Here is a 25,188-nt window from a genome sequence, read left to right as displayed (position 1 = left end):
ATTTTAGCATAGAAGTGGAAAGATGAACGTAGCAAATTTAACAAAAGAACAAACTTATTGGGCAGGTGTTTCCTATCAGCGATACTCGGGTACCATTTTATCCTTGTCTAACATTCAGTAAACAAGGATAAAATAACACCGCGGGATACTTGGCAGCAATGCATCGAAACCTAGAGATTGTCATCAATTGTCATCTGAACGCTACTGGAGTTTGAATTGGTTATGTTGTGAAAAAATATGTGATTATACAATGAACTTGTTTCCAGAAAAAAATGTATAAAAGAATAGAAAATTGATCTACAATTGATCCTTTGTAAACGATGCGATAAGATCATGTATCAATTAAAAAATTCGATGATCGAGGATATTATATAGTTGCGAAGATGAGCAGCGAGAGTCAGATCACGAGTATCGTAAACGATATTTTGGTAAGAAGCAATTAGCTGTGATACGTGTATTCTTTCGGCATTCATAATTTTACTACGATAGAATCTTAATTTCAGTGATCGAGACTCAAAGAGGTTCCACTTGCCTCATATTTGCATTTTATGTATTTTAGAAGGTAGAGGCGATAGAGGAAGCGTTCAGCTGTGTTCTCGTCCATCATCCTAAGAAGGAGACCGAGAAAGTAGCGGCATGGCATCACGAGCTGAAGACAGCCGTGACTGGCTTGACGAAAGAGCAGCAAGAAGCGGCGGTTCGTCAGTTCTTGTCGATGGCGGCGGCTATGACAAACCATAGACGATTACAATTACTGCTGTCGCTACTAGAGAACTTAGTACATTCAAATTATTTACCTGCTAGGTACACATTTCTAGATAAATAAACGTTTAACTTTATTTATTTACTCTTTAATTTTTTAAATTATAGATTATTTTCTATTACCTATGTTTAGAATATGCTTATATGTTAGTGTGCTTTTTTGTCATTCCACTCTTGTTTTACATTTAATAAACATAAAGAGAAAATGACAAAAAAGCCCATTGACATCTTTATAAGTATGTTTTGAATACACAGCTGTGAATTTTTTTTTTTACAGGCTGGTATGTGAATGCATTCTCAGTTGTGATAAATTGCAGTACCAGTTGGAAGATTTTTGGGTCGAGTGTTTTGTTCTGATTAGACATATCATTGGTGGTGTTGACTACAAGGGAGTCAGAGAGATCATGAAAGTATGTTTATGATTTCTTAGACATTAACATTATATCTCTGAACATTAGTGATTGTAATTTTTTTAAGTATTATTGCAAGACATTACAATATTTTTCTCAATTTTATTATATAATATGTAAGACAGGAGATTTAGAGATATGTATGTTTCATATTTTATTAGGGATGCAAAGAAAAGGTCCAAACTATACCAGCTCGATTAGATGCATCAGTACAACCGCAGCTGAAGGCTTTGGAGAATGTTATTGAATATATTTTCGATAGAAATGCGTGCTTACTACCAGGTTATTTTATTGTCAACGAAATACAGAAAGCTTATCCCGACAGTAAGAATTGGCCTCACTGGGTAAGTAAAATATTAGAGTATTGAAAAGAACAAATGATATGAAATATAAAACAATGCACTTAATGATTTTATCTTACTATTAAATTTTTTATGTCTTTCAACATAATATCTATTTTAGAAACTGGCGAAGTTGCTTTCCAATTTTGTCGAAAGTTTTCGAAATACCGCGCAAATGGTGTCTATAGTAGGACACTCGAAGATGTTACCAGTGGTTGAACATACAGGATATGCAGACTATTTGATTAATCCTTGGTTATTGGATCCTACGACACTAAAGTTTTCTTTGAAAGGAAATCTACCTTATGATCCAGATTTGCTTAAACCTCAGACAGAATTGCTCAGATATGTTCTGGAGCAGCCATATAGCAGAGACATGGTCTGTTCAATGCTTGGTTTGCAGAAACAGGTAAGATAAAATTGCAACACATAAAACATGAAAATCAATGAAATGCAGAGAAACGAAATAAATTTGTAATACATAGAAGATGAGAAATACGTAGTGGCTTATTTCATTAACTCTGCACGAGCTTCTAAAATTATATTTTACAAGAAAATACTTTGATTTAATATACTTTTATTTGTATGACAGCACAAGCAACGATGCATTGTTTTGGAAGAACAACTTGTGGAACTCGTCATAACCGCAATGGAACGAGCGGAAAATGAAACGCTACCAGCGGAAGGTATAGACGGAACGGTAGCTAATCATTGGGTGTGGCTGCACCTATCTTCGCAACTTATCTATTTTATTCTCTTTCAATTTGCCTGTTTCCCGAGTATTGTTATGGCGATACACGATAAATTAGCGGGTAGAGAATTGAGAAAGGGTAGGGATCATTTGATGTGGGTCCTTCTACAGTTTATCTCTGGTAGCATTCAACGGAATCCCTTGTCAAATTTTTTACCAGTGCTTAAACTGTATGATCTTCTCTATCCGGAAAAAGAACCTCTACCCGTCCCGGATTACACCCAGGCTCTGTGTACTCATCAAATGGCGATAACGTGTATATGGATTCATTTACTGAAGAAAGCTCAGACCGAGCCCTGCACCAACATTCACAGACCGATTCCGCACACACTGAAGGTTCACCACGAGTTTCTGCAGCATCTGGTCATGCCGAATGCTTCACTTTGCATGGGTTCCGATTATCGAATTGCACTCTTGTGCAATGCGTACTCGACGAACCAGGAGTATTTCAGTAGACCGATGGCAGCGCTGGTGGATACCATTCTGGGTACTCAGAAAAATCAGCAACAGCAACCCCTGCAGACTCTGCAGAACAACGCGGCGCTGGCGAATGGTCCGACCACCCCGCTTTCAATGTCTATTTTGGATTCTTTAACTGTGCACTCGAAGATGAGCCTAATCCACAGCATCGTTACGCATGTGATCAAATTGGCACAATCCAAGAGCAATATGGCGTTAGCACCAGCACTGGTCGAAACTTACAGTAGACTGTTGGTGTACACAGAGATCGAGAGCCTTGGTATCAAAGGGTTCATCAGCCAATTGTTGCCGACGGTATTCAAATCACATGCCTGGGGCACACTGTACACGTTGTTGGAAATGTTCAGCTATAGGATGCATCATATTCAGCCGCATTACAGGGTACAGCTGCTATCGCATTTGCATAGCCTCGCAGCGGTCCCGCAGACCAACCAGACACAGCTTCATTTGTGCGTTGAAAGTACAGCCTTGCGACTTATTACCGGACTGGGTTCCGCGGAAGTACAACCACAACTGTCTAGATTCCTGTCGGAGCCAAAGACCCTCGTATCTGCAGAATCGGAGGAACTTAACCGAGCATTGGTATTGACACTGGCACGATCCATGCATGTAACCGGCACCGGTGCCGACAGTCTCAGCGGCACCTGGTGCAAGGAACTGCTGAACACCATCATGCAAAATACACCACATTCTTGGGCTAATCACACCCTTCAGTGCTTTCCGCCGGTATTGAGTGAGTTTTTTCAACAGAATAGCGTGGCAAAGGAGAACAAGCAGCAAATAAAGAAAGCGGTTGAGGAGGAATATAGAAATTGGGCATCCATGAATAACGAGAATGATATCATTGCGCATTTCTCTGTTCCTGGTACGCCACCGTTATTTTTATGCCTTCTCTGGAAAATGATACTCGAGACCGACCGTATTAGTCCTATCGCGTACAAAATTCTCGAGAGAATTGGTGCGAGAGCGCTGTCGGCTCATCTCAGAAAGTTTTGCGATTATCTGGTGTTCGAGTTTGCCAACAGTGTCGGCGGTCAGCATGTCAATAAATGTGTGGACACTATCAATGACATGATCTGGAAATACAACATAGTGACCATCGACAGACTTGTGCTTTGTCTAGCCCTTAGAACCCAGGAAGGCAACGAGGCTCAAGTGTGCTTTTTTATCATACAATTGTTGCTTCTAAAAGCGGCAGAATTTAGGAACCGTGTACAAGAATTTGTCAAAGAGAACTCGCCGGAGCATTGGAAACAATCAAACTGGCATGAAAAGCATTTGGCCTTCCATAGGAAGTTTCCAGAAAAGTTTGCGCCAGAGGGTATTATGGAGCAGACTAGCGGCGGACCTAGTCAATATCAAAATCTGCCGGTGTATTTTGGAAATGTATGTCTCCGATTTTTACCAGTTTTCGACATAGTGGTGCACCGGTATCTGGAAATACCACCTGTTATCAAAAGCTTGGAAATACTGCTGGAACATTTGGGCTGTTTATACAAATTTCATGGTATGTGTTTAATAAAAAGTCCAATAAAATAGTTGTAATAAAACAGTAAGAGGATCTTTATCATATAATATATAAAATTTGTTATACATGTATGTATTGTTTGTGATGTTTTATTCATTACTACAATTTCATATTTTTTTACATAAAAATTTTTAATTAAAATCTACTTGTAAATTGAGGAATATCTAGGATGAGGGTGAAAATCAAATCCGAAATCTATTTATTGCAAAATGATTGCTTTTACACGGAGTCACACATCGTCCCGTTTAATTTGCTATTTAAATCGTTTAAATTGACTTTTTTATTAAAACGTGTCTTCTTGTTTTATAAAAATATATAATTAAAGGAAATAAATTTTTCTCGACGAATTGATTGAATCCTATTTGATTGAAGACAATTATGATTTTCAGATCGACCTGTCACGTATCTTTACAATACGTTGCATTATTACGAGAAAAAGTTGCGAGATCGACCGTTGTTAAAGCGTCGATTGGTGTCCGCCGTTTTGGGATCGTTACGAGAAATCAGAGCGTCAGGGTGGGCGCTTTCTGAGGCTTATCAAGGATATATGACACGCTATACTGACGACGCCGTCTCGTGGGTACCAGATTTGGATTATTACATTCGACTTGTACAGAGAATCGTAGAAAGTAAGTTTAATTAAAGTTTTTTGACGATTCACATTTTAATTTTGCCATTACGATTGATTGTAATTTGTAGTAATATCAACTGGAAAATGTGTAAATTTAACAGTTTTAGAATTTCTTTTGAATAACAATAAATTAAAAATTTGTCAGAAGTTTGAAGAAAGTTAAACGAGTATTGATAAATACTGTCAATCATTTATTAAAAATGAAAAAAATATAGTAAATAGTAAATTTTTTTCTCTTTATTTATTTTTAGGTTTACGAATTTTTTATTGAATTTTAAGTTTCTTTTTAATAACAAAAATAGCACTTTATAAATTATATTAGAGCGGCAGAAAGTTACTTATTATTTTATTAATTGAGAATGTATATGTTAAAGCAATGTCTGGTACGGCTCACTTTCCTGCTACTGATTGGAGATTCAACGAATTCCCAAATCCTGCGGCACATGCATTGTACGTGACCTGCGTCGAACTTATGGCTCTTCCGGTTGCTCCAGATGTGGTGGCTAACTTTTTACTGGATGTCGTTGCTAAAGGGTATTGTTTCTTTTTTTCTATCTTTAAAGTGGCATGGCCGGATTATCTACGATGATTCTATTCAAAACTATTTCAGAAGTGGCTATACTAACTGCCACGTAATTTTGTTTATTTATTTATTCGATCTAGGTACACTGCAGTGCCATCAGACGAGATACATTTATGGATAAATTGCGTTGGCTTATTATTGGCGGCGTTACCTGAATGTTATTGGTCGGCGTTGCACAAACGTTTACTCGAGACTATCAGCAGTCCCGGCCTGGTTACTTGGCAATACAATAACTTGACACCATTTCAAATGTTTAACTTCAACATTACACATAACAGTCTGTTAGAAAACAAGTACAGCTATATGCTTGCACTGGCGCATTCCGTGTGGCATCACGCGGGTGTAGGACAGATCACAACGATGCCTCAGTAAGTCAAGATTATAAATATATATTATAAAGAACAGTATAATGTGTATATATGTGTGCGTGTGTGTATAGAACAATATCGTATATTATAAAAGGAAATTAAAGACAATCGACATTTTTATATAATTTTTAAAATAGAAATTTGTATATTTATTATTTTATCATATTTTATTATATGAATTAACAACAAGCAAATCGCTCTTTAGGTTTATCAAGGAGAAACTTCAGCCAGTTGTAAGCAGCGAAGAACAATTAATATATGCTTGTCATCTAATTGGCCCGACTCTAGCGAGATTTAACGCGGAGCGACCGCACTGTGTGGTTGAACTTGCTGTCTGTCTGTACGAGATGCTGGAATGCGTTGACCACACTCAAACCACCTTGAATTACATGGATCCAATTTGCGATCTATTGTATCCTTTATATACAACGTTATGTTGCACGAATATAGAAGAAACTCTCTTTTGGCTTCCTTTATTATCATAATTTTATTTTTGACCTACTGGAAGATTAAATGTTAGATATAAATTCGAGTAACTGGTACATGTAAAAATTAATTTGAAATAATCTCGATGTCTAATGTGTTTATCGAAACTTTTACGATAACACATTTTATTTATTTTTTTTTTGTACTCTCCTTAACTCAATCGCGACAGGTATCACATCAAGTATATGTTTGTCGGCGACATGACGAAGAACGAAGTGGAATGTATCATACGAAGACTAAGGCCTGCGTTGCAAATGAGGTTGCGTTTTATCGCTCACATAAACATAGACGAGATCCATACATCCTAAGAGACAATTGTTCCTGTCGACGCGTGGGCACACTGTCACGACACGTAATTCAGCTCTGAATGAACAGCGCAACTAATCGTTCCGAAATATAAAGTTATTAATTTAAAGTATAAGTGGACGTAAGAAATGTACTCTTTTTGTTTTTTTATCTCTTTACGAAATGATATTTCTTGTACTTTGATACTTGAAACGCGTATCCAAATGAGAAAATAAAGTTTAATTAAAGTTTGAAGAACTAAGAAATGTATATAAATTTATATAGATATATATAAATTCACGCAGGAAATTATATTATTAAACTTTATTCAATTAAAGAGAAAGATCTTAGTGCTTAACACTTTATATATACGATTTGACAATTTTGTTCTGCGAATTTCTTTTCTCTAAGAAAGTCAGAACATTGTAATTAGTTATAACATTTATATACAACTTTTTAAAATAAATAACTATACTTTTTAGAGATGTTAAAGTAAATTTAAGGCTCACTGAAGAATTTTTTTATACTTGTAAGAGTAATGAACGTTAAAAGTGTCGAGACGCAACATGTGTAAAGATGGTGCTGGAAAGCGAGTGTCAATATCAAGCACTCTATTATTTAATTGAATAAAATTTAATGTTCAAGAAGCGTTTTTCTTATCGATAAGCATTTGTCGATATTTTATCGCCTCGTGCACGCCTGTGCGCGTGGGAGATGGCGCTATCGTTCTACAAGACCTTTAAACACCTGTCATTTCTTTATCATCAAAAATTGACATCTACGGCATCTACGCCGCACTTTAACGATCCGCACACGAGACCGTTCGTTTGCGGAAGGATTATTCCTAAGGAAGATGGGTTCTTTGCATCTAGCAGATGGTAAGTAATGTGACAGTCAAATGTGTGCCCAGAGGAGATTGCTTTACGAAGGATGTTCCATTACACAGCAAACCGGTGTACGAGCATAGTGTCAAATTTGTCATATATGTGTCGCACATCGGTGAAGGTCTCCACATCGCCACGTCGCGTTGAGTTTTTTGTGAGAGAGAACTGAATCTTTGTTCCAGGCTCCGAAAAGCCAGCAGAAGTGGAAGGTCAGGCGCGTTTGTACAGCATGATGTATTGCCCCTTTGCTCATCGAATACGCCTCCTGCTCAGTTTGAAGCAGATTCCGCATGACATTGTCAACATCAACCTGCAGAGCAAGCCGCAATGGTTTCTTCAAGTACGCATCGAGTCATTTTCAAAAGGATTTAATGATCCTCATCTATAGTTATATTTTTGCTCTCTACATCTGAGTCTTTTTTGTTGAGTCCAAGTTTTTTTTACTATTCTAGGCTTTTCAAAAATTTGGAAAAATTCAAAGTAATGCGTTTCAACATCTCTATTACATTATTAAATAGATTTTTAAAACTATTGGAATGTTAAAATCTTTATTTAATAAAAATAAAAATTTGAGCAGTTGAAATTGAGAGTGAAATTTTAATTGTGCCGAAAAAGATCCAGATTACAGAGGAGGGATAATATGATCTGAATTGAAGAATGGGATTGAAATCTGTTTTTTATCTAATGCAAATTTCATTAGTGTGTACGAAAATATTTTTTAGATTCATCCAGATGGTAAGGTACCGATTTTCATAGATTCGGATGGTACAATAATAACGGAGTCTGTCGAAGTGGCGAATTACTTGGACAAGAAATATCCCGAACCACCTTTATACAACGACGAGACGAAAAGTCGCGATTTAGAGTTGTTAGATCACTTTTCCAAGGTACTCACGAACGTCGAGATCTGATCTTTTTCCTTATCCAGAAACGATTTTTTAATCGCGTTATATATTTTATAGATTATGGATATCTTTGCGAATTGCATATTTGAGAAAGACAAGAGACCATTTGAAGAGATTCTTACTGAGGTGACGAACCTCTTACAAGAATTTGAAAATGAGCTTAATGTACGTAAAACAACTTTCTTTGGAGGTTTGTACAATTCTGTACTAGTTCTCTATTTTTTTCCTACTTTTCTCTTTTTCTCTTTTGATTGAACAATAAGCAAAATACTTATTGTTATAAGAATTATATCTTTTTGTTTTAGGAAGTAATCCAAATATGTTGGATATTCTAATATGGCCTTGGTTTGAACGCGCAAAAGCTCTTACTCTACTTTACAAACAGCGTGCAAGTCTTGACAAGGAGAGATTCCCCCGTGTTGTAAGCAAACAATAAAATGTCCAATAACATTATTTTTAAAATGCCAACTCTTTAAAGTTATGAAATTTTTGAAGACTTGATAACATTTCTTAAACTTGACTAACATTGTAAAAATATTTTAACAAAAAATATTAAATATAATTATCTTATATGAAAATAAAATATTAATGTACTATCAATTTGTTTCCATAAATTGTAATAATCTTAAAAACATTAATAATTCCAGATAAATTGTGTCGATAAATTTGATAACAAGAAATCTCACATTTTTCTAATTTTGTGTTTGAATTAATGTGGCGTAAAATTGCACTTTGATTTGCAATAAATTTTTTATTTCTATTCAAAAAACATAATTATTTATTGATCACTGTTCATACTCTGTTTCAGATGGAATGGGTAGATGGAATGAAAGATCAGCCATTTGTTTTACAACATAGATGCTCATATGAAAAGTTTGCAAAATTCGTAGAAGCTGCAAGAACGGGAAATGTTGATTATGATAATCTTTAAACGTATTTGCCAGTATATCAAAATGCTACGAAAGGAAATTACACAAAATGGCTTGACGTAAATTAATATATTAACATTATAGTGTCAACGAAATTATTGATATTAATAGTATATGTCTGATTTACATTGTTAATTTTTCTGTGTTACGTATTGTAGAAAAATTTAATGCGTTTTTTATATATGTTATATTTTTGCATCAAATGTTTTTACGCTAAATTTAGTACACTTGTAATTTTTATATATTTTATTGGTATATAAGTGCACAATTTTAATGCAATATTCTAATTTATTTATAGTTATTGTAATGCAAAACGAGTCTATATGTAATGGCCTGTACTTTGACATTAAATGTAATTTTAACGTTAAGTGTAATATTCTGCATAACATTAGGTGTAATTATTCTGCATTTTAACAGGCACTAACTATGGACATGTAACTACAGTATTATATTTGTTGCAATTGCTGTTATTATAAAGTGCAAATTTGCATTTACAACGTTGTTAATCCTGTGCTATTAATTAATTTTTAATAAAAAGACAAAATACAAGCTTATATAAATTTTTGGTTTTTGTGATGCTTATTGTAACAATACTTTCCATATTTTTTGTTTTTCTATCATAATAATACCGTCTCAGAATTCTAAATGATTAAAATACATACGTATTTTTACGTGATTTATTTGGATATATAGAATTAATAAAAATTAAATTTTATTTTTAGATTAAATAATTGATCGGTTTGTTTGATTTATACTTACTTTTTAGGATTTTTACGGTCTTATTTAATATCAAAAATCAAAAGATTAGATGGAAAGATTAGCATCTCGCTATATTTTTGCGTTTAATATGTATATTTTTAATAAATATTTATACTATTTAATATTAAATTATTATTAAATAATAGCGAGAAACATATTCCGCATTCATTGAGATGCTGGAGACATCATAAAAAAAGCCAAAAGATTAATTCCGTATGATATAAGATAAGTGAGAGTTCAGTTTGCACTGTTTGCAATCATTCCGGGAAGAAACCTGGGATTTCGGGCCCGAGAAATTGCTCCTGGTATTAGGGGATCATGTAGAGCAAAGAGGTCGTAGGAGGTAATTTAGTGGTTATCCCGATTTATTCACTTTCTACCTTACCGACGCCACTGTAGGTAACTGTACTGGTATGATTATCTACAGTACCGTTATCGAGCGTCGGTAAGGTAGAAAGTGAATAAATCGGGATAACTACTAAATTACCTCCTACGACCTCTTTGCTCTACATGATCTCCTAATACCAGGAGCGATTTCTCGGGCCCGAAATCCCGGATTTCTTCCCGGAATGACTGCAAACTAAACTCTCTCACTTATCTTACGATACGGAATCAATCTTTTGGCTTTTTTTATGATCTCTCCAGCGGCGCGATGAATGCGGAATACGTTTTTCTCTATTATTTAATAATAATTTAATATTAAATAGTATAAATATTTATTAAAAGAATACATATTTATTAAATTTTCTTTATTAATTACATCTATTTCTTACATGAAATTCGCACGCATGCAAGGTGCAGCCTAATAAATGATATTAATGTAAAACTGACAAATGATAGTAAAAGTAACAAATGAATAAAAATATCTCAATTGCAAAAATAATTTCAAGCACAATTTTATTTCGACAGCAGCGATAGCATCGTAGTAATAACGTTAAGAGGGATCGATCAATGTAAGAGTTGGCAAATAGGCACCAGAGAATCAAAAATCACGGCCTTTGGATTGAGTTCATTGAGTGCCTTAATCAATTGTAATAAAATGTGAAAGCAATTTGGGAAAGCCATGGCCCGCTCATACTTTGAACAACTTTGTTACTTTAATATTTCAGACGATTTTACTGAGATTTTTAATACAGGGAAATTCAATTTTCATCTAATCTAATTTCTCACGTAAATAAATTTTTCTAATAATTTTTGTCTTTTTGAGCGCCTCTACAAATGCATAAACAAATTTCTATTTAATTATAAACTCTCTATTTACTTAGTTATAATCTGGGAACAAAATATCCAATTTATATTATTTATTATTATATTTCTTAATTATATATCTATAACATTTAAATTTTCAATGTTCGTAAATTATTTTGCACGCCAAAACGAACTAAAATAAATCGTGTATCTATTGTTTTGTTTTTTTTAAATACATTTCTAGTATAAGCTGCTTTACTGCTTATAATAAAACAAACATTTTAAGAACGAGTATGTTTGACTAACTCCTCTCTGCAGTTTCGTTCAAATAAAGCAGAGTATCTAAAGATATAGTTTCAGTATACAAACTTATTTTTTGTTATATCGATGGCGTATGGCATTACCAACAAAAATAGATTCGCCAGGAAAGTCAAGGAAATATTTGATATACATATCACAGATTTTATCCCTATCGTATATGTAATACTTCTATATATTATATCTTCCCCAACATCATAGCAGCAATATATAACAATAATATATATTTTATCAACAGCGTCAAGTACGTATCATCGTTAATATTTATTGCGTTATGTAATTGCACTTGTACACTGAGAAAAAAAAGTTGTTAACTTCATTATATTTTTCAACTTAATTAAATTTCTCCAATTCAAATATTTAAGTATTTAAGTCAAATACATAAATACTTGAATTGAAAAAATTTTATCGAGGTGAAAAGATTTAATTAAATCAACAACTGTTTTTCTCATGTGTATAATGTAAACCCAATTTTTGTTGCTAACGTCATTATCGCAGACCACCGATTTCTATGCGCTTTTTATTTTACTTATTATTACAACTCGTTATAATTCATTACAAATATAAATTGATGTAAATCTTTACAGTATTCGTTGCAATCGATTTGTTGCAATTAATGCAATGCGTTGCAAGTCATCGTCGCTTCAAATCGACACTATTGGCGACAGGTCTCGTCAACAAGTTTCACAGCATCACGGGCGGATAATGATTTTTTAAAATCTAAAATCTAATAATCTTTTTTTCGTAAGTTCTAGAGAAACTACAAAAAAAAAACAAATACTTATATCACGTGTTTGTTCTCACCTTGCGTAACAACGTTAAAAAAGCGACGATAATCTTTGAATTGACTTAATTCTATGAAGCTCTTTGAAGCAATTGAAAGCCCAAAAGTTAACCCATTAACGGTTAACACCTTACTTTCGAGACAAAATTTCGAGTTTACTAAATGTAAATAATTTTTTTTAATTGCTTTAATTTCTTTTATACATTTTTTCATTGCTTTAATGTTTTATCTTTCAGATATAATTTTTATTAATATTACGTGAATTAAATTTACCACGATATTTTTTATTTTAGAATTTACTTGGCATTGGCTTATACTTACATATTTATGTTTACCAAAGGTTTAAAAAATAAGTAATAGAACACTTTCTTTCATCTTAAATCTAATTTATAAGGCAAGTTTTCAAGAAAAAATGCGATTTTTCAAGATTATATGTGAATTGTAAGATTAATAAGAATTATTTAATGATTCTAGTATTAAGCCAAACTTTAAAAAAAAACCAGAAGAAAAGTAAATTAACTTTTTTGTATTACAGGTTTTGTATTACAGGTTATTTATGGCCTTTAATGGGTTAAGTACTAGTTTAGTTTTCGCGTAAAGGAGCAAATCCACGCTTATTCGTGCAGCATTAATTCTCGTTGCGAACTATGATTCTAAAATGAATCTTTACGATCGTATTGTAATTGCGAAATAAAATAAAGCGAAGTATAGGCAGCCTGCTAGCCAATCGATATACTTGTATTTCGTATATCGATGAATGCGTACGATCACCAAACAGTGCATTTATTCGGGGGATTCATTTTTGCTCCGAGTGGGCAGCGAAACGCCTCTACGAATGCCTGAGAATTCATCATTACACTGTTGACTCTGGAAATCAATCATGTGTACAATCAATCACATTGCCCTTTTATGTTCCTCTTATGAGAAGACTTCGCAAAAATCAGAAGCAATAAAAAAAAAATATCGAGTACCTTTCAGGGTGAGGAGCATGATAGTCCAACTCGACGGAGAAAACGTAGGCCTCAAGAGTCGTATTAACGCAGTGTACCTGAAAACACAATAACGTCCATACATTTTCATTATCATATTGTTTATCTACTTTGTTTAAAAAAAGAATCGATATTAAACGATAGAATACGATCTGCCAAAAATCTTGTCGTTTCCTATTGTAACCATTGCTTCACTTTTCTGAAAGAAGTGTTATCGTTTCCTATTTTGTTATCGTTCCCTATCATTGTCTCATGAAAATCGGATTCAATCGTTGAAATATAATAGAATTTTCATAATAATTATCTTATGATTCTTTACCGCTTCGATGGGATTTATCGTAAATAAATGATAAAAACTAATTGAGCATTTCATATCATTTTCTATCAATTTCTTTTAACAGAGTAGATAAACAATAATAAAAAGGAAAATAGATAATCTTATCTTTGGGGACACGTTATAATTATTTTATATTACTTTTATTACCTGTGCGGCACTTATGAAGAAGAGCTGACTCGGACGGAGTCCCTCTAATCCGGGGAGGCTTCGATCTTTCCCGTTCGTTAAAATGTGCCAGGTCTTGTGGGCAATTTGCAGAGCACCGATGTCCGCGACGTTCTCGTTTTTCGTCATATTCCAATCAAACTGTACGACAGAGTGAAGATTGAAAGAGAGGGCTCGTTCCTCCCGATCTTAACGAGGGAGTACCGTCTTCTTTCGCCTTGAAGACGATGAGTGGACCTACCTGCACGGCAATGTCGTTTCCGTAAGATTGGACCCTCCGCCAGAAACTCCGGGCGTAAAGTCGCGCGACGCATTCTATCTTGCTCTCCAATCGTTTCCAGGAGTCCGGCGTGACGCGAAGCCACTCGTCAACATCTCGATCCGGCTCCAAGGATGGCAATCTGCGCCGATGAAAATCGAAGGCGTGAAGAATCTCGTGCGCGATGACCGATCCTAGCGTAGCGTGTACCGCGAAAGCTGGACCACCGTCCCACGACCATGCCCAGGACGTCATCATGGCCAATGGAATTCCTTTCGTTTTTTTAAGAAGAGCAATTTTACTAAAGTCGCCCGATGCCGATTTCGCGTCGTACGATGTGAATACTTACCAATGGTGTTTGTGGAGGATTCGTAATAGGCGTGCACGGAGTAAGGGTAATGATGTCTAAAATCAAAATTACGATTTAACAGAACAATCTCGAGGGGAATGAATTCTAAAGCTGAATTCGCTTTCTTTTACCCTAACCCTATGATACTATTTTTTTCTATTGCTTAGCTCTCTTTCTTTTACTTGTTACGAGATTAAAGGAAGTTTTCCTTACCTTATTATCGCGTTCCTTCGTAACGGGCTTTGGTTCTCCGATTCTCGAATCTGGAGGAACCTCTTCAGGACGGTGGCAATGAAGTCTTCCGAGTCAATTTCGACCTACGAGACAACAGTGTTTAAGAATATATGATAAAAGAGGTGATAAAAACAATTTTGAAGTTTACATCGTCTCATTGTTGTTAAGTAAAATTACATCTTTGTTGTTGCATAAAAAAAAATATATTTCTTCAGGATTAATCGCGTGTCATACAAATAAAATTCAATATTTATCTGCGTAATAAAAGAAGATGATATCGTCTCACCTCGGCCATCTCGCGTGTCAGCAGGGTGTCGTTATAGAAATCAGGCGACACGTGAAATCGACCGCGTAAGGAATTCAATTTCTGCAACGCTTGCGTCCTGGTCTCGTCATCCAGCCACGACTTCACCAATATACGCTCGGCTATCGTTTCCTTCACGCGTTCGAACAGCGCGGTCATCTGCAAGTGATCGACAATAGTTATGATTAAATCAAGGCGAACAGTTACACGACAAAGACTAAACCCTTTAACCCTTTGAACATTTTGAGAAATGCGGATTATATCGTGAGCTCCAAGCAACATATACATGGAAAGGAGGATTTTGCTGAAGAAGTTAAAAGTTTAGCTGGATACAGTTCAGAAAATAATTCTTTTATGCCAAGAAAATGATAAGCTGCTCAAGCTAGAATGTCCAAATATTTTGCGGCATTACTCATCATGGTCCAACAAAATTATTTCCAAATCTATATTGTAACTAAATTTTTACTTCAACAAAACCATTCTTTCTACGTAAACATGTTTATTGAAAATTAAGTTGTTAACTTAACTAAATTTTTCAATTTGATTGAATTTCTTCACTTCAAGCATTTACGTGTTTAAATCAAATACATATGTAATCGAGTTAAATGTACAAATGTTTAAACTGAAGTTTAAGTATTTTATTGTTAAGTAAAATACATTAAATTAGTTGACCTGAAAAAATTTAAACAAGTTTGAAAAATTCAGTTAATAACTTTTTCTCTCAATGTCTTAAATACGTGTTGAGTTTGATTAGTCAGCAGTTAAAAGGTTAAAATTGACAGATGAAAAGTATTACCCTGTTGACCAGAGTTTCCAAGTACTTTGGAGCGTACTGCCGCACGTAGAGCGCACTGACCACCTCGGTGAAGACGTTTCTGGTCAGCCTGTAGCAGGAGGCCTCCCAGTCCTTGATGGCAGAGACATTCGCGATATCGTGCAACGTGTCCGTCGCGTAGAGCAACAGTAATCCGTTATGAATAATCCTTCGTGATTTATCACAATTACGATTAGGTATTAATCGATACAAGATATACGTATTGTATCCTTGCAATTTATTACAATCATGACCGATCAATACAAAATGTACATTTTAAACAAGCCGTATAATTGTCTACGTTAATATAAATAATTAATAAACAATTATTATTATTGGTAAATATTAATTAATATATAAAACAAATATTATTCATAAATTATGTACTCTAGATTGTAATATCTACACAGAAAAAAAATAGTATCAAATTAACTATTCATTGTTTCATACATAAGCAAGAATATAAAATTTTCCCGGTAGAATTTATAATCTTAAACAGACATAATTTGCTTACACGAAGAAAAGAATTTTCTTTATGTAAGCAAAATTACTCGTATGTCTGTTTAAGATTATAAATTCTTCCAAGAAGATTTTATATTCTTGCTTATATATGAAACAATAAATTGTTGATTTAATAAAAATTTTTTTCTGTGTAGAATATCGATTTCCGCCATTTCCCACTAGCCTATCGATCCCTCCCGAATTGACGTCCAACCCCCGGATTCCCAGAGAGAGAGGGAAAGAAAGAGAGACAGAGAGAGAAAGAGAGCTTAGAGATTCGGCAAAAGATTTGCTTATCACGTAGGAATACATATGTATAGTATATGCGCGATCTGTTACGTGCGTTTCAAGTTATAATGATAGAATCCGTACCGTCTGGAGGAGCGACTCAATAACTTGCCAAGGCTGCGAAAGTAATGTGGTGCTGTAATGTAGACGTAAATCTGCTGGTCCTCGGATGCGACGAACGTCGGCGGTCGGTGTACGCGGTTCGTGTCGTTATTGTCGTCGTACAGATCGGCGCCGTTTGCATGGTAGCGCAACGTGGTGTTCAGCAGCGATCTCCACCTTATCTGTCCCAGGATCGTCGGAACAAACAATCCTCTTTTATTTTGAGAGAAGGGAGAGCTCAATCGAAAGAAGAGAGGACCGATCGGTGATCGAAATGACCGGGAAGAGAAATCAAAGGCTACGCGAGTAGCCAAGGGTAAAGCTGTTCATTTGAAAGCCAAATGTGTCTTAATTAGATTTAAATCTCCGGATCACCGTTTACAATCGGCTCCTGTTCACTATTGTTTATGAAGGAATTGTTCTCGTATCTGTTTTACTAACTATGATCGAACGTAGCGGAATAACATGCAGTTTGCAGAGCAATCAACTTGATACTCACGTAACCAAAGTTTTCTTGCAGATAAGTGATGTTGTAAGCGACGTATACCCTCTGCTCAACGTCCACCCAATTGTACAAGTCTTTGTGCTTTGGATAAATCTGTGATAATGGATACAATTTATTTATTATTCAACTTGTCGTAAAATAATTGCGGTAGAAAGAGAGAGAGAGAAAGAGAGAGAGACTTACTTTCTCAAGCGATAAGCAAAATTGCAAAAGCAGATCCGTCTCCGACGATTGTTCCACAGGATCCATATTTTTTGGCAAGAATCCTCGGACAATCTCTCGAATTCTTTGTACGTCTCTGTTTTTCTAGAAAGATACAGCGAGATGTAGGGAAATGTTGCCAAATGCGTACTACTTAAGTTATTTTTTATCACGTTTCCAGTTTGATATTGATTTGTACACAAATGAGCGTTGGAAATTGTAGCTTGATATTTTAGATACTTATTACTGCAATATTTAACTTTTCACCAATAACAGATTAATCTGTTATATAATTAAAGTATAATTATGTGGGATTTTTTAAGAAAAAGATCGTTCTGAGAAGTGCTGAAGAATTTAAAAGCATACAAGTTCAATGATTTTGTGTTCAAATGACATACATCATGTAAAATCTCAAAATCCAATCATCCAATGGCGCCTTACCTGGTCCTTTGCGAGAAACTCATAATTCTCGTACTTGGCAGGAAAATCAAGATATACGGACGACTTTGTGCGATCGTAAAGATCTACGTCGATGTATAAATCGAAGAGTGGCGCACCGTTTACTTTCAGCAATGAAGAGATTAGAGGAGTGATGTCGGTCGGTACCGCGCTCTTCGGCGACAGATAGCCACCGAGTTCGTCCAACAGTTCGTAAACTGAAAGAGGGAGCGTTAACAGTTGCGCCTTATCACGAGACTTGCTTTGCACGTAATATCAGCTAGACACATATATTTGGAGTGACTGGAAAGATTTTATTTGATTTACGAAGGAATTCTCGAGAAATTGTTCAGACCTGATTTTACGTTTAACGAATGTTAATGATATGTTTTATTAACGTTTTGTCAATGAAAGAACAATGATATTAACTGATTAATCGCATAAAATTATTTTACTTGATTTATCGAAACTCAAATGATAAAACAATTACTGGGAAAATTTTCTCAACTTCCGATTGATGCACCGAAAGAACGGTTTTGCTGAAGCTACCAAAATTTAGCTGAATATAGAAATAATTTTGGTGAGCCAAATATAATTGTGTACGATAGTTAAAGCTGAAATATCAAAGCATTTTGCAATCTTGCTCACCATGCTTAAACAGCTTACATAATTATTTTTGTGACTCAAACAAAATTATTTTCAGACCTGTATCCAGCTTTAGCTTCAGCTAGCAAAACCGTTCTTTCCGTGTGTCTGGCGAAAGTTATCGCATACGGATGTGTCTTAATAATGAAACGAACTACGAGCTATCGGTAAATCAGTTAGCTGTGTTGTGAGACGTGGTATCGTGAATAATTTCTTTTTTACCGGGAGTAAAATTTACGGGCTTCTTCTTAAAGCCCCGACAAGTATCATAAAACTGCCCGAGCTTCTCGAAGGCAGCGACCATTTGCCCTGTCTCGTTTGTCAGCGTTTCTAAAACAATAATACTTGCGATTAGGATGATTTCCTGAAAGGAAACGTTCATTACTGAGCGCGAAGAAGGGCGAAGGGCGTAAGGCGCAGTCGCTAAAGATCTCTGCAGATGATCTGATTAGCGATGGAGGTAATTCGTCGACCTTGAATCACGCGAATAGCATTTCGAAGGTTGCGTAAAAGTAAGAGAGGGTTTCCTAGAGAGAGAGAGAGCAAAAGAGAGAGAGAGAGAGAGAGAGAAGAAAATCATCATTTATTGAGCGCTCTAGGTAGTTAGCCTTTCAAGAGCTAAAGAGACAGAGGGAGAGAGAGAGAGAGAGAGAAAGAGCGGTGTTCCGCCGCACGGTAAGCAACCGTACACACGTACGTAATATCGATTAATGTGCATTATTTATAGTAACGGCAAGTCGGCCGTTCGATTTCGCCTCGCATCAGAGTCCGATCATTTTTGCATCGAACGGGACGGCTCCGCCTCCCTCGCTCGTCTCCTCCGCTCTTTCGGGGGACAGCGAGTCTGCGAACGTCGAGGACTTCCGGGGGTGAGCTCCGCTTGGGGATTCGCAAAGACGTCCCCAGCGCGCGCTCATTTCTCGATCCCGGACGTTCCTCGTACCGTGGCCGATGATGTTTATTCATCTCCCCTTTAAGTTTCGATTCCCGAACTCGCGAATTGTATTATCCCGGCGGCGGGGCGATCTATACGCGAAGCATAGTTGGTGCCAGTCGCTCGGCGCCAGTCGCCCCGGCGACACCACCACCACCACCACCACTACCACGATCACCACTACCACCAGCTGTCGTGTCCACGATAGTTTCTTACCAAATTGAGGTCGTGTTTTCTGTCTAGGACTCTCCCCTGCTCTTTGAATTCCTGCTATTGAAGATTAACATGTCGCCAATTACACCCGCCTCTCACCCGCAAATCCGGCCCAACCCCCTTTTTTCCTTTTCCCCCGTCGGCACGAGGATCGTAATAATCGTGACGAAAAGAGGACAAAGAAAATCGATAGAATTGCCGAGATACCGTCGTTATCGTTGCACAACGCTTCGATATTCAATACGTTCTTTAGAATCGTAATGTAGAAGAATTGCAGACGAATTTCTATATGGGGTAAAAAGTACTGCGCTAAAGCTTTTTGTGCAGATCAAATTTTATCGCATTACACACAGCAGCAATAAAATCACTGATCCATTTAAGTTCGATTCTCTTTCTAACGAAAAGCTAACATTTCCAATCCTATTCCCGCAAAACCGATGTTTATTTAATTTAAATAAATATACGTAAATTACATATATCTATTTTTGCGCGTGAAATGCCGTGTGTTTTTATTGAAAGACATTATAGATTCGCTGAAATTTAAATGGATAAATAGTATATTTCGTTTTAATGAGACCAAATAATCTACCGAGCTGAAAAAGATTGAAACGTAACTCGGTAAAAAAGGTGAACTACTTTTAATTCGCGGTCGTATTTTGTTCGCTTCCGCCTCAACGGGGTGATTACGAAGCTTACGAAATTAACAATTGACATTTTTTGAAACTAGAAAGAGATGGGAAGTCATAGGAAAAGTTGTTGAAAACCGTGCAAAAGGCTCACTGTGTATACGCTCGTCGATCTGCGCTTGGAGTATGTTGAAGCTCGCGCTCGGCTGATAGGGCTGCTGATCGTGGAAATCGCCGCAGGCGAACTTGTAAAAATCCTTGCACGGATCGACGCCTCGTTTCATGGACGCGAGAATCCTCCTCGACGCCTCCACGCAAACGTCCGTGTCGCAAACACCCTCGGGCCCATCTCTCTCCCTGACACAGGCTTCATCCTGAAATCGTAGCCATTTTAGCTTTGCTCTGGCGAATTCACAAATTCCTTTTCCCACGAGACAAGATGCTAGATCCCTCGGTCCCGAAAGGTAGAAATTTCAATTTATTATCCGAGAAAGAGCAAAATACCTCCTGTCATCTTGTCACCTCTTGTACCTTTCAAATGATTAATTTCTTTCAGCTTTCACAGACAGAAAAAGTGATTGTAATTATCATAATTTAACTATAATTTCTAGTTATATCAACGCCAAATATCTATTTATAATTGTTTTAACAGTGCAAATTACAATTAGTAGTTATTATTATTATTATATAGATAGTAAGCAAATATTTAAAAAATATTTATGTTTATTGCAATTACAACTCCATTTTTTCTTTTTCATCCATATTTGCTGTATTAATATTTGAAATTATCATAATTTACAGTAACTTTTTTCAATAGTTAATAGAGCTATAAAATATAAGATTATTAACATTGTAGTAGTAATTACTATAAAAACGGAGCTTTTAATCATTATTTTATTATAGAATTATAGTCACAAATACCAACCACTTTTCTCAGTGTTTTTTTTTTTTTTAATATAGAAACATCGTGACAAATAGTAAATTAATAAGTGACTAATAAATAATTAATTATTACGTATCGGGGATATAAATTTGATTTTGCTGAATTGTGACCTCTTTCGAGGCGGCTCCTTTTCTCGGACAGTTTTTATGCCTCGTTAAACGAAGAAAACATTTTTGTTACCCTTTCTAACACATCTGTAACTGTAAAGCTCGCAATTAAATGCTCGCGTTCAGACGTAATCCAGAAGAACGCGAGCATAAAGGTCAAGATAAGAGGTAAAGCCTCAGTCGAGGATGAGCTTTCTGTACGTCTCGAAACCTTACCTACCAATACGGCTTCGCCGGCTTACGTGTATTCGGCGTACGTGTATCACCTTAAGTAATCATCGAGTTTATCATAAGCGCGACTTCCCCGTCTTCTTACACGATTTCATGCTCTTGAAAGAAACAGATAAGAGTTTCAAAAGTTTCCGCGATTCTTTCCTTTTAATTCAAAACCCATTCTCTCGCTAATCGTCACGGATCGGGGGATGAATTTGCAGGGGCACGCAGCCGATTACGAGAATCCGGCCCGCTCATTGCTATAAACGCCAACTTTCCTCACCTTACTCACCTCGAAGTTAATTTCCACGATGCAAATTACCTCGGGCAACCACTATATAATTTTCCATATGCTGCATAAGTAAAACGATTACTTATTCGTCACGTTATCCGTGCTTCGCACGTTTCTCGAGCCTACCCCCCCGCCCCCCTGTGCGTTACGTTAGCGAAACGTAATACATTCTCCCGTAATCTTAGTGGCGATTTATGACAATAATAATTTCTCAGCAGGGTTCTCGTATGATACGCGCTTGCTTTCTGTATTTTACGTGTGTGACAATGTCACGTACGCAAATAAGACGAAAGATAGATGGTTTTCGAGCATAAAGCGAGTTTCAAGGAAACGTTTCTTTCTTGGCAAGCCTTGTCTAAGGAATGTATAATGTATTCGCGCGTATAATGAGTAGCGCAACTTTAGATACTTATTTAAAAAGAAAAAAACGAAATGGAGTTGGGAAATAAAAATCGATATAATTTTGTCGAATGCACCAATCTGGATGGCAATCGCGGAAGCTCAATAATGGACTTGGGTATTCATGCGGAAATGAAACGCGACGAGTCTCACGGTATCGAATCTTTTATTTTTACAGCGCACATTCGAAATCGGAGGGACTCTCGTTGATATAATCCCGGATTGAACCCCCGGAAACGGCGTCCGTATCCACGAAAGTAGCTCTTTCCGCCCCGTTTCGCGCGTAACGAATACGAAAGAGGAAAGGGCGATCGTTAAAGGCGGAGGGCACCCACCAATGGCGCACATTTGCGCGGCTGCTCTCCCTCCGGCAAGGTCGTGATAAGGAAGAGCACCGGGCTGGTGACCAGCAGGCTGGTGACCAGCATCATAGCGAAGGTGAGCAGCGCCTTGTGCACGGCCTTGCTCCTGCGCAGCCAGTAACAGGGCACGCAGCATATCCATGTGCCCTGGTGAGCCGATCGCTCCACGTGCACCATCGGCTCGTCCGGTAGCCCGGGACCGGCGGCCTCCTCCGTGCCCCCGATACCGCTGGAAGCCACGGTCGCGCCGCCGTGCGTCCCTCCGCGCGCGCCTGCCCCGCTGGCGCATAAATTGCGGGGGCTCAAGGGCAGCCGCGCGCCCGCGTCGCCGCGTAATCTACCACCACCACCACCGCCACCGCCACCGCCACCGCCACCAACACCACCTCCGCCACCAGCACCAGCACCACCACCAGCACGGGCCCCGCGGGCCAGGCGGCCCCCGTAACCCTGGCTCACCGTGCACAGAGCCACATTTGCCGGGTCCCGTCGTACGTCCTGTCCCTAAATCTCGAAGCCGCGCCGAGGTTGACCGTGATTCCGCGCCCCCCGGGCGCACCCCCGCCGACCACCGCCGCCGGCACGGGGATAACGATTGAGCGAGAAGAATGTGCGGCACCAGCTCTCACCGAGCGAGCGTCGGCACCTGGAGCTGCTCGCCTCGGGGCTGAAATTGCATGGAAAATAGCGATTAGATTTGAAATCGTGTCCCCAGCTGCGCTTTCAAAGGTCGCGCGAATTATCGCCTGAAGATCATTGTTACGGCTCTATTTTTCCAAGTAAAGCTTTATTATATTGCTAGGTCAAGGGAAAAAAAGCTTTATACATAATTTATATTTTATACAGAACTTTATATCTGTGCATGATTACATGCCGCAGCTCATTTTGCCACTTCACGTGTACGCAAACCCTCCATTCGAAAACATTTCAAATGAAACTTCTTCCGTTCGTTACGATTTGATGAAAAATATTTTGCAACGTTAAACATTCTTCACAGTTAAAGCTAAATCTGGGATAGAGTGGACTTTCCGTTGCATCAAAAGATTTTTGCTAAAAGTTGAAATTAAAAAGCTTTCTCGCAGTTGAGAAAAATATGTTTCGTGAAAAAAAGTGCACGACAACTTTAATAAATACAAAATGTTTCACAACCGTTTTCTCGTCAATGTAACAAATCTCTTGCTGAAATCAATTATACCCTTTAGCCACACTTACGCGAATTTTCAGGATGCGTCGATCAAAATTCGCAACAACTTCGTACAAACACGTCACGTTTTTTCGAACTTTACTTTCGATCGGGCGACTGAACTCGAAGGAACGGGATATGCACATGACGTGCTTGAAGCGTTGTGCAAAATTAAAAACTACGATGTTGCGATGTTAGAATCGACGTTACTACGATGTCGAAGGCCTGGCGAATTAATGAACGCGATATACGGCACCGTTCTCCGAGTTTAACAGTGACACGCGGACTGTCGGACTGAACTCGGACAGACCGCGGGCTCCCACTAACTACCCTATTCCCACCCCTTTCTTTCCGCCCCGCAATCGTCCCGCTGCTTTTTCTTCTTCTACATGTATCTTCTTTTTGTCTCTAAACTCTTCCCGCGTGTTTAAACAACTTTTAAAGGAACGTAACAGATCGCATCGCGAAATCTGTCTCCACTAGAAATTTAATTACCGAAATCTGATTATAAAAATTTAATTAATCGGTAAACATATCGCGTTCCCGCTTCACCTCAGTGCAAGACTGAGGACGACCTTCGGACAAACTCCAATTATCTCGATCGATTAATTACTGAAATAATGTTGTAACGTGAATAAAATCATTAGTTTTTGTCGTTTCGTTTGTAAAGCGAGATTAGAGATCAGGGACAACGAATTATATATGATTAGAAATTTTATCGTGAGTAATTACGTAGATTGAATTGATCGTCGACTAAGAAGTTAATTTAGTCAAAATTATTTTAAAACGAAGTTACTTTGTAACGGAGGTAATAAGACCCCGAAAATATCAATTCTACTGTTATTAGGAGAAACGATACACAATTTACTTTTTATAAATAAGTAAAACGGTTATTTTTAACAAAGAATATTTTCTTGATAATTGTCTAAAAATATCATCACAAATAGAGAAAAACTCGTTATTATATATTCAGAAAAAGAATTTATACTTTTCTAAAAAATATAAAATTTTATCAAAGAAAAGTCAGAATGAGATAAGCAAATCAATTTGTTATAATTCGATATTTTTTTTATTGATCAGAATATATTCTGAATAAATATATTTGATACAATGATCTTATGACAAATTTATATACATATATAAATTTACATTTTTTTGTGTATACATGGATGTTTATTTTAAATAAACATATTATTTGCTGCAAATAAACAATAAATGTATTTTAGGAATAATATCAAGGAAATATTCTTTGCAAGAGTAACTGTACTTAAAAGAGAAAACCAAAATTGAACAACCTCTGTTTTTTTAGTACTAGAATAATATTTTTCTGCGTGCACAGAGAAACGATGATAGAAAGACGCTGATAGATTGTAGCATTGAAGGTACATTAGAT

The 25,188-nt window shown here is 36.8% G+C and overlaps 3 protein-coding genes across 4 annotated transcripts; 2 read left to right on the top strand and 1 right to left on the bottom strand.

Annotated features, from left to right (window-relative positions):
• Positions 1-30: 30 nt before the first annotated feature.
• Positions 31-6,887, top strand: LOC105203834 (mediator of RNA polymerase II transcription subunit 23). Its single transcript, XM_011172752.3, has 11 exons — positions 31-428; positions 560-804; positions 1,040-1,172; positions 1,334-1,516; positions 1,635-1,922; positions 2,106-4,251; positions 4,662-4,901; positions 5,278-5,437; positions 5,567-5,854; positions 6,060-6,266; positions 6,510-6,887. The coding sequence occupies exons 1-11, from the start codon at positions 384-386 to the stop codon at positions 6,646-6,648; spliced, it is 4,074 nt and encodes a 1,357-aa protein (XP_011171054.1). The 5' UTR covers positions 31-383; the 3' UTR covers positions 6,649-6,887.
• Positions 6,888-7,247: 360 nt separating this feature from the next.
• Positions 7,248-9,903, top strand: LOC105203823 (pyrimidodiazepine synthase). The gene is made up of 6 exons (XM_011172740.3): positions 7,248-7,503; positions 7,692-7,849; positions 8,232-8,396; positions 8,472-8,604; positions 8,720-8,835; positions 9,223-9,903. Exons 1-6 carry the CDS (start codon positions 7,479-7,481, stop codon positions 9,343-9,345), a joined length of 720 nt encoding a protein of 239 aa, XP_011171042.1. The 5' UTR covers positions 7,248-7,478; the 3' UTR covers positions 9,346-9,903.
• Positions 9,904-10,817: 914 nt separating this feature from the next.
• Positions 10,818-24,129, bottom strand: LOC105203813 (neprilysin-1). Of its 2 annotated transcripts, XM_039459144.1 has the most exons (16): positions 23,825-24,129; positions 23,072-23,279; positions 20,451-20,670; positions 18,746-18,853; positions 17,882-18,096; positions 17,423-17,545; positions 17,234-17,332; positions 16,717-16,916; positions 15,826-16,012; positions 15,012-15,188; positions 14,705-14,808; positions 14,492-14,547; positions 14,125-14,414; positions 13,866-14,024; positions 13,364-13,440; positions 10,818-13,259 (listed from the first exon to the last, which is right to left on the bottom strand). In XM_039459144.1, the coding sequence occupies exons 3-16, from the start codon at positions 20,578-20,580 to the stop codon at positions 13,160-13,162; spliced, it is 2,025 nt and encodes a 674-aa protein (XP_039315078.1). In that variant the 5' UTR covers positions 20,581-20,670; positions 23,072-23,279; positions 23,825-24,129; the 3' UTR covers positions 10,818-13,159. The 2 variants fall into 2 exon arrangements, with proteins under 2 accessions (XP_039315078.1, XP_011171031.2); XM_011172729.3 differs by lacking the exons at positions 23,072-23,279; positions 23,825-24,129 and adding an exon at positions 22,586-22,958.
• Positions 24,130-25,188: the final 1,059 nt, after the last annotated feature.

This window comes from Solenopsis invicta, chromosome 16 (assembly GCF_016802725.1).
Source record: "Solenopsis invicta isolate M01_SB chromosome 16, UNIL_Sinv_3.0, whole genome shotgun sequence".
NCBI classification, from domain to species: Eukaryota; Metazoa; Arthropoda; class Insecta; order Hymenoptera; family Formicidae; genus Solenopsis; species Solenopsis invicta.
The sequence above is the reverse complement of the archived record's forward strand: the minus strand, read 5'-3'. Positions and strand labels throughout refer to the sequence as shown.